A 10213-nucleotide genomic window follows, 5' to 3' on the forward strand; every position below is an offset into this window, starting at 1 on the left:
TTATATTAAGTGTCTCTGCTGAGAAGTGTAATGATGGGTAATTAATTTGAAGGATCAAATGATTAATTTGTGTAGCCTTGAGTCAAAGACAGGGTAAAAACGTGTCTCGGGAGGAGTGCGTGTGGCGCATGTTTGCAGCAGCAGTGGAACAAGTTGCACCCTGCGATGCAGTCCAAAATAAACCCCCTTGAAAAAAAAAAGATGCTTTTTGAGACACGTAATGCTGCGGAAGTTGTTAAAGAAGGGGGAGGAGAAGATGCACCGGTGCACTTAAATCCAGTAACAACAACAGCGGCACAGAGCGATGTGCAGATGAGCTGCCTCACTCAACACTCTCCGACATAAGTAAGCTCCTCTCCAGTATCTCTCTCTCTCTTTTTATTTCTCTGTCCTTTCAACCCTTTCCTTTGGCGTTCATCCCCCTTATTTTACCTCTTTTTACTCCCATTTCCTCCACTCTCCTTTGACCTTTCCCTCTCTTCTCCTTTTTCAGTTTCATCTCACCAGCCCAGAATTATTCAACTTATAATCCCCAACACCAGTGGATAAGGACATGGATAAGTGGTAGAGCATAACTTCAGAATTTTATTCAAGCATTTAACTGACCAATGCAGACATTGGTCTGGTTACTTATTATTTTGTATGTAAAGGTGATTAAAATGACATGTACATTAATGAATCAATTTTTATGATTGAATAGCATAATGAGTACTGTGAAGCATTTAAAGATCAAAAAAAGAAGAAAATGTTACTTTTATTGCGTGTAGATGGAAATATCACCACACTGTTGCTCTAAATGGCCAAAACACATTGACCCAAAACACATTAGCTGTAAGATTATGGCTTTTACTTCAATAAAGGGTCTAAATATTTGACAAAATGATTTTCAGGCACTTGTGCAGACACTTTTCATATAAAACACATGTACTGTGTGAAGGCATAAGGCTGCACACAAGCCTGGAAATCTTCGCTAATATCCTCTACACTCTTTTTATTTCTGATCAAATATTCTGAATAACTATTTTAAAAATAAGTAAATAAATAATGGAAGCACTCCTGCTCATATCTGTATTTTCCTTCACTGCGGTCTCTTCTTCCTTGATCTTCTCAGTTTTCTATTACTTTTCTTCTTGTCTCTCCTCTCTCTGTTACTCCTCTCCTGCTCTCTCCTCTCTCTGCGCATTCATCCAAACCTCTCCCCTCCTCCTTTCTCAATGAATCTCTCGGCCAGGTTCAATCCCTCCCACTTTGTGTAAGCGCCTAATTGTCAGCCCTGACGAAAACTTGCGCAGGGCTTAAATACCGCATTCGCCTCTTGCGTTGAGAGTGCAAGTGATCAGCCTGTTCAGAAGGACATCTCTTGTGTATGTGTGTGTATGTGTGTGTGTGTTTTTTAAATTTTAACTAATATTTTTTATTTTATTTTATTTTTTTAAATCTCCTTGTGTGATTTATTCCTGCTGACCGACAAGCATGCAGGTGTCTGTGGCCCTCCTCGTCTCCAGTTCGGCTTTCCTGCTGCTCCAGGGATGCTGCACCGCTGTGAAGGGATGGAAGGTCTTAAAAAATGATGGCACGGAGATTTTACCAGAACGTAGAGAAAATACGCGGACGCCGCTGGAGGCAATACTACAGCCGTCCAACAGCAACAATAACAACAACAACAACAACAGCAACGCTATGAATAACAGGGCAAAAAACGGCGGACGGGCGGCAAACGCAGTTTCCTACAGTAAGTATGATAAAGATGACAGAGCAAATGTTAAATATTTAATTTTACAAGAATTAAACGGTAAAGATCAGTAAGTAAATCGACGCAATGCTTAAAGTTTAAATGCTGAAGTGATTTAATTTGATCTCTTAATTGGAGGCTCCTGTGCGTAAAATTAACCATCCGTCAGAGCTTTATAAAAACTCATTAAAAGGCTTAAATTTAGAAAACTTTCGGGTTTATCGCCTAAAACCTATTCCCAGCTTGTATGAGAACAAGCAGGAAGGAGCATAAATGCTTATTTATTTGATTTTAGGTCCCCATTTCCAATTAGTGCACGTTTATAAAGAATAAACGTGGACCCAACTGCGCTGTACACCCAACCTTTACTTAATACACAAAAATGTGATATAAATTAGGAAAGTTTACTTCTCGTTATATTTTCCACATTTAAAAATTTTAAACTTTAATTCAACTTTTTCTCTGGCTTAAAACAACAATTTAAAATCTTGTGTCAAAAATATTCAGTGTATGTGGAAAATGTAGGCTCTCCAAATTAATGTGGCTTTTTAGAAATTGCCCTAAAACACCCTGCCTCTACATCGTGCTTCATTATCACATCAATTCCCTGATTAAGAAGAGTGTAAAAGATCTGGTTTAATCCAGAGGTGAGGGTGATGAGAGCGGCGCAGACGCACATTCCTGTGGTTTCTTCCCCTACACACAGCATTCAGTGAGACATCGGGGCTTTTTCACATTGTCTTCCAGGTTGTTTCCTTCTCTCTTTATACTATTAGTCAAGCTCTACTTCCACCATAACTATTTGATTGCAACAACATGTCTCCCAAACAGAAAAAAGCCCACAGTTTGCTCTTCGGGGAGATGTCTTTGGGGGGGTTAGAAATTGCTTTTTAAATGCAACACTGCCTTTGACAATGATTCCCACCTGTGGCCGGTAACAGTTGTGTGTTCTGATTAAGTGCCGCATGCAGGATAATCTCATGCTTGGTCTCATGGATTCGAGATGGGTGGTGCAACATTTTTGTTCAATTATGGCCCCTTGATTTGGAGATCAGAGGAGGTGATTGATTAGATTAGAAGAGCAACAGCTGACAAGAAGTGATTATTAAGTCGAGGAGAGTTAATGTGACTGATTTTGTTGTCTTAAAGGGTAAAAAAAAAAAGGAAAAAAAAATCACACGCCAAGCAACAGCTCCAGAAGATCTCATTTAACAGGAATTTATTCGTTATTAGCAAGGATGGAAAATGCATCTCTTGCTTTTACAGTGAATGTGCAGTTTATGGAGGCAGAACTCTCCTGGATTATTTTCTTCAGCCATATCTTAATTCTCAAATTATCCCTTCCCCTGTGGGGTCACAAAAGAGGCTGTGACCACTGCCTGGCCTCCCTCCAGTCTTCCCCAGAGGCTTGTCTCCCACAGCTGAGGGAAAAGAACAGCTCACGCAACTCTACAGTAGTCTAGTGTGTAATCATGAAAATTTCAGGCTAATTAGTAATTTTAAAACCAGGGTGGAGAATTGAAAATGTTATGCTGGATTAAAACACATCCTGGTGCTTCATAAATAAGACAACCTGTCTGTTTTGGCATATGGTGGTAACTGGTGCAAACCGCCACCCGGTGTACGCTGTAGGCGTTGTATACTTCTGCGGTCGCCTTCACCAGCAGCCGCAGAATAACGCTAGATCATGTTCTCGTGAGGAGGGAAAAAAAGGAAGTCACCTCACATAAATCCTTTGTTCAGCCCTTTTTGCAAAGAAAGCCACAGAGGAAAACAGATCCTTCTCCGAGTGTATCATTTCTTAACCAACAGTTCTTTTGCCTCCTCGTTTTCCCTTTTTTTTGAACATGCAGCTTGTAAGAAAAAAGAAAAAGAAACACAGGACAATAACTCATGCGTAAGGCTGTTAAAAAGCTGCAGCTGAAATATAGGATTACAGCCTGAGTGTGCTGTCTCGAATCAGCCTGGCAGATGTCCAGTTTATTCAGAAGTGTACAGTTGTAGCGCTGCCTTAAAATAACCAGACAGCTATTTACTCTTCCATCACCACATACATTTCCTGAGGGCCAACGGTGAATGCCAGCTTTTTCCTTCCAGACCAAACCTCCGTTCGGTTTGATTGAGCTTTTTAATGGCCCTCTGGTCTGGATTTGCTATCAGCTGATTGCTGCCAGCTGGATTTCTTCGTCAGGCCCAGTTGTCAGCTAATGATCAGACCATAAATCAAATTCAGAAACTCTGATCTCATTGGCTTAAGCCTCCAGTTAAAAGTAAAAAATTACTGTATTAGGCTGAATTTAGAAAAGTGGATTTTTCAGCTGCTCTTTTGTGTCTCGTAACATGTCGGAGTTGAAATGTAACGCTGCCTCCGGTTCAGACTTTATTGGCCTTACGTTGTTTGTTTTTCACATAAATAACGCCACACGTGAAGTCAGAAACAGACCGAGGCAAATGATCACACACTGAAATAAGACACAGCTGCAGTCGCCCTGCAGAAAGTCCGCAGCACTGTGCGTGTTTGTTCTGGACTCGATCCATGAGTGTTAACTGTTATCTCCTCTCTTCAACCCAGGTGCCTCGGAGGTGAGCTGCAGGGAGCTGCGTTCGACCCGTTACATCACCGACGGCTCTTGCCGCAGTGCCAAGCCTATCCGAGAGCTGGTGTGCTCGGGTCAGTGCCTGCCGGCGCACCTCATGCCGAACTCCATCCTCCGTGGCAAGTGGTGGAGAAGCAGCGCCTCAGACTACCGCTGCATCCCGGCGCACTCCCGGACACGCAGGGTCCAGCTGCAGTGTCCCAACAGCAACACTCGGACGTACAAAATCCGCGTGGTCACCTCCTGCAAGTGCAAGCGTTTTAGGCCGCATCACAACCAGTCGGTGGCCAAGGAGGTCCCTAAGACGCAACGCAGCAAGAAGCACAGTCGTTTGCCTCAAGATCGGAGCAAGAACAACACGCCTTTGACGGGGAACTCATATTGATCCTCCCCCTTGGCATCCCGGGACAGAGGACAGATATACTCATACTCACGCACACGTTACACAACACAGCAACCAACATATCTCCTTCAAATAGCGAGGAGATACAATTTCAAAGACTGCAAATCCATAAGCTAAAATGCTGGACTGATTTAAGTCGTCAGTCCATATATTGTTCAGCCACCTGTCTGCATATTTGTGAACTTGGCTTTTTTGCATGACAAAATGAGTCAGTGCCAGGGCTTGCCATGAAGATGAATGGTGTTTGATAACCCCAACAGCTCAGACTTCCACTCCAACAGCTTTTCTTTATGAAAAATAAGAACTCCTCCCCGAGGTTTCAGACCCATCTGTACAAACATCCAGCAGATGCAGACCTACGCTCGGTGCAGCTCTGTTAAAAGCTGAAAAAAGGTGTATCTTTGCTCCAGAGTGGTTGTAATCCATCTCCTTTCAGCTGTGTGTGGAGAGGAGAAGGCGGCAGTTCTGGGGTCTCTGATGGAGGCATGTTGACAGGTTTTGAGAGGCCCTGGTCTATACTGCGGTCCAGGCGGTTCTTTGACAGCCCGCTAAAGGCCTCACTCATCAGGACAGACCTACAGCACTCTCCACGCTGCTGAAGCCCTGACCAGCCCTGTCAGTTACGGTAGTGCTTTCCCCACAAGTACACGCAAAGAAACAGAGAAGTAGAGGAGAAAGCAGCACTAACACCACACGGGCACCGGGCCTTCCTGTGGCTCCTCTTAATCACTAAATGAGCCCATTCCTGTGCTGGGATTTGAGTCATAAAAAAAGCCTCTTCCTGTCGTCATAGCCGGTTCCTGTTTGCTGGAATCACACACAAAAAAGTGCACATGGTGTGTAGGAGGCATCAGAAAATGTGCGTGGTTGTGTTGTTACCTAGGGGCAAAGCGCTCTCCAGCACACCCACACTGGAATTCTTTTGCAACGGGCCAAACAGAGCAGTGAGCGAGCCAAAATCCATCTGCCGTATTAGCCTGCTGGTTGCAAGACACCTCCACTCCTCTCCGCTCTCAATCTGTAAATAGCTCAGTCAGGAAAGATAGGAATAAAAATAACACAATAAAAACAATAATTGGGTTTTTATGATTAAATCCAGCAAGGAAGAGGAACCCAGTGTGTCACTGCCGACAGAGCGAGCTCCTTCCTCCTGAACTCATGAAGAATAGTCAGTGTTTCCACATATTGTCAGCTCTGCTCAAACTGCTTTCTGATTTGGTTGTCCAGTCTATGCTGACTATGTTTGCTTCTTTTTCCAACTGTGTGTTTGAAAGAGCAACTGGAAGGGGCTTGTTATGTTAGCCGAGAGCTGCAATGCATAGCGCGATTGTACATATCATACCTGTGTGGTCTTCTGCCCTCACATGACAAGGTGTTACAGAGAAGCAGGAAAGGCCGTTTTTCTACAGACACAACGAAGGACTGTTATAAAAAAAAAAAAAGAATGAACTACATATTTATTTTTTATTTCTACATTTAAATTATTTATGCAACCTTTTGTAGTAAATGATAGCCATTATTGTCATATAGTATAATAAAGACTTTGGAAGTGAAAAACTGTACAGTACATGAATAAAGTAAAGCCAGATATATTTGAAAGAAACGGCTTTTTTGGTATCATTTGTCTTCCAAGGTGTTAACTGGCAACGTGTCAGCTTGCTCTCATTCATAAGTAGTATATAATAAATGACTTGCAGGCTATAACAAAGACTTTGCAAGCAGATATGAATGCATTTGTCAACTCCCTTTGCAAAAGTGAAGGCTGGTACTTGAGCACAGCAGGTTTCTTGGATATCTTTGAGCATGTATTCAAAGGCACTCAAATCATTAATCTTAAGCATTTTAATACCAGTTAAGCAATCTCTATAAAAAGTCTTTAACTGTCATATCCAATAAGTACACTAAACCCACCTTTTAACACTCTGTTAACAAGTTCTACAATAAGCTATTATGCGATTTTAGCCTGTATTAAACAGGATAGTAAAGACTGTAAACTGACACATAGAATTAGGCCTGGGATAGCCTTGAGCCCTGCAGTGGCCTTCCCAAGTCTTGGAAAAAAAAACCCCCAAACACTCACATAAAGTTAATTTTCCCCCCAAAGAAGCCTTTTTTTTTTTTTTTTCAATTTCCAGAATATAGATTTAGGTAACTTGGGTACTTAGCAAGAAACAAGCAGTAACACTGAACATTTTAGAATCTTTTGATTGGATTTCTGATATTTCTGTATAAAATCACAAAACAATTGGTAACATCTGTTCCTTTATTGTCTTGAAAATAATGTATCAAACATGTCTATGCTTGCTGAACAGCTGCAAACTGGGAACCTCACAAATAGTCTGCATATTTAAAGGATAATAACCAGTTTTCCTTAGTAGTCAGAGGCTTTTTTTTCCTGTCTTCTCATTATTATCATTTTTTGTTACAGACTAACATGGAAAGCAAAATCTTCATAAGACTATAGCTGACAGTTATTCAGCACATACTACTCCCCTTGGACTAAACACCAGAAACCTCCCGGTGTCAAAAATGTTAAGACCAGCCTAAATATCCTACACAATCATATACAGACTCTGTTTACAGAGGTTAGCATTATTGGGCACTAAGTAATTTATACTGGCAGTGACTCAAATCAAGGGCGTGGAATCATAGTCTTCAAATATTCCCAGACAAAAACTGCCCACGTGTTACTGTGCAGCTGTGACAAGAGAGCCTACATAAGCAAATTTTCATTAGCATCATACATCAACTTGCTGCGATTGCTAACGAGGATATGTTTGTTTTAATGTCCTCAACCGAACCACAAAAACCAAACCGCTGGTGTCCCGAACCTTTAATAGCTGCTGTTTTTCTTCAGATTTAGTTGTCCTGAGTTGGTCTCAAATTCTTTTCAGAGCAGCAGTTAAAAAAAACCCTGTTGAATCTAACATCTGACATTGAGGTGTAAGCTGCAAAGACCGCTGCACAAATGAAAAATACAGCTTTAATGACAGGAGAATGTATAAATCAAGAAAAATACTGTAAATTTACAAAAACATAACACTTCTTCCTCTTCTATGTGCTACAATATGATATAAATAAATGCTGAATATTGAAGGTTAAAGTGTTCTCTCTGAGCGTACATGCTTTGCTGTGTGTGGAAAGAAATTCAGGCGCTTAAGAAGTTGAGGTTTGCTTGTCTGCACAACTTTACAAAAGAAGACATTCTCGACATCTCAGTCACAACACCAACGCTTCTCTGTGTGTGCGGGTGGCTATAGCCGTCATTCAACATTATTCCTCTCCACCTCTCTTCCCTCGAGGCTCTGAGCTCGATGTGCTGCGAGCTTTTAATGGACGCTTGTCGTAGCCCATCCAAACTTGCCAGCAATACTACCCAAGCTCACCGAATCTTTGCACTTATGCAATGCAAGCATTGAAAATCTAGCCAGCCTAAATGAAGTATTTATTTTTAATTGGCAGCACAAGAGCTCCCTTAAATGGCCAAATAAACTTAAGTGCAAACACAAAACAGAAAATCACTGTGGTAACTGTGACTGAGAACTTGTCCTCAGTTGTGCCAAGGCAGAACAGTAGATATTAAATTTCACTACATCATCTATAATGTGCTGTCATTATGTCATTTCCAAGCGCTCTTTTCCAGGAGAGATATGCCATGCCAGGCAACTAGCATGGAAAAGTTTCCTAAGAAATTCAATAACACATCCTTAAGAATTGTATATAAACAGTATATAAATATATCGATGGTGACAAAGCATCTGCCCCGCGTTACCGCTTGCACACACAGCGACCTGCAAGTAACCCATACAGACCTGGGAAATACAGAGGTGCATGAGAAGCCAAACATGATTTATGTTCAGCAAGCGATGCAAGTGTAAGACGCTTCGGTCAGGCCCTGGCGCAAGTGTCATCGGTGAAGTTTTGAATACCAGGTGCAGAAGTCCCTGAGGGTCCCTCCTCTGTTACGAGTGTAAGAACTGGATTCAGTTCGGTACACACAATAGCAAGAGTTCACAAACAGTTCCTAGTTGAGTCATGGCCTCTATAAGGAATATTTATAGAACTGACACACAGGCCACAGCAAATGATTACCGACTTCCTTTGTCCAAATGTGGGTGAATAAATGATATGATTGCACTATGGCAGGGATGTCAAACATAGGGCCCAGGAGCCAGACCGGGCCCGAGACATGGGTCCAATCTCGTCCTGTGGATGGCTTTGCAAAGTGTGCAAAATTTAGAAAAGTTGTTATGAATTTTTGCACCGCTATTCCTGGTGTGAGAATGCGAGGAGAGGAAGGTAAAAGTACAAAGGAGAATAAAAAGTATTTTTAGAAACAACTTGTGGAGAATAAAGAAAATCCCTTAAAGTGATTCATTCAAAATGCCATTTTTACTAAAACGTGCCAAATCACAGATTCAGTGTTAGTACTTCAATTATCGATGTCGCTACATTACACAGTAATAAAATCTTTTTACAGTCACTCAAAAACAGCAAGTTCTCTGAAGCAGAAGTTATTTCACGTATTGTTTACTTGTTAAACTGCTGTCATATTTGTTCATAACACAGTTAGCAGCACTTTCCAAATCTGTCTTAGGCTACGTCCACACGTACGCGGGTATTTTTGAAAACTGAGATTTTCCGTTATCGTTTTAAAAAATAATCCCGTCCACACATAAACGCAAAAATGAAGGAAAGCACTGCTAGGAACATGCCAAAGCAACAGGTAGCGATATAATCATAACCGTGTAGAAATGTTGGCCAATCAGAAATCTAGAAGCCTCGGTGGGAAATAGTAAACAAAGATGGGGCATAGAAGCAGAAACGAGTCGTATGTGTGGAGGGACAGTAACTGTGTGTATATGTAAGCATTTAAACACTGCAGAGAGTACAATTAACAGTAACAGTATTTTGTCTAAGTCCCCATTGTAGAAATTAATTTCACCGAAACAATAACATGGCGCACAGTGTGACGTCAAAAAAAGGCGCACACCTTTGACGCTGCGTTTTCTCCGTTTTTCTCGTCCACACGTAAATGCAAAAACGGAGTTTTCGAAAATATCCACCCTGGCAGGCGTTTTTTAAAAATCTCAGTTTTCAGTGACCGAAAACGCCGTTTACGTGTGAACGAAAGGTGCAAACGCATAGATACCCGGGTACGTGTGGACGTACATTACATTCACATCTTGTTCCAGGACACAGTTGTCAAGCACAAGGTCCACCAAAGGGGCCGAAAACTGTACAGAAGTTATATAATTCAAATTTTTCAATGAGGATGTAGCACATGAGTGAAGATGTAAGGAAAGTTGAGAGCATTTGTACATCTCAACAGGTTGTTTGAATCGTAATGAGGAATATATTCATTAGGCACACCTGTTCAGCAGCTCACTAATGCAAATACCTAATCAGCCAGTTACGTCCATTTATAGCCACAATGTGCCCATCTTCTGATGACTGCTTTTAACAGGATAATGCATCATG

General features: G+C 41.6%; 1 protein-coding gene across 2 annotated transcripts; it reads left to right on the forward strand.

The window, feature by feature from the left end:
* Positions 1 to 1315: 1315 nt before the first annotated feature.
* On the forward strand, positions 1316 to 4753 carry sost (sclerostin). Of its 2 annotated transcripts, XM_085416966.1 has the most exons (3): positions 1321 to 1364; positions 1473 to 1732; positions 4305 to 4753. In XM_085416966.1, the coding sequence occupies exons 2-3, from the start codon at positions 1474 to 1476 to the stop codon at positions 4712 to 4714; spliced, it is 669 nt and encodes a 222-aa protein (XP_085273092.1). In that variant the 5' UTR covers positions 1321 to 1364; position 1473; the 3' UTR covers positions 4715 to 4753. The 2 variants fall into 2 exon arrangements, with proteins under 2 accessions (XP_085273091.1, XP_085273092.1); XM_085416965.1 differs by having other exon boundaries at positions 1316 to 1732.
* Positions 4754 to 10213: the final 5460 nt, after the last annotated feature.

This window comes from Rhamphochromis longiceps, linkage group LG8 (genome assembly GCF_057381845.1).
Source record: "Rhamphochromis longiceps isolate RC_006_pf linkage group LG8, R_longiceps_female_GT1.1, whole genome shotgun sequence".
NCBI classification, from domain to species: Eukaryota; Metazoa; Chordata; class Actinopteri; order Cichliformes; family Cichlidae; genus Rhamphochromis; species Rhamphochromis longiceps.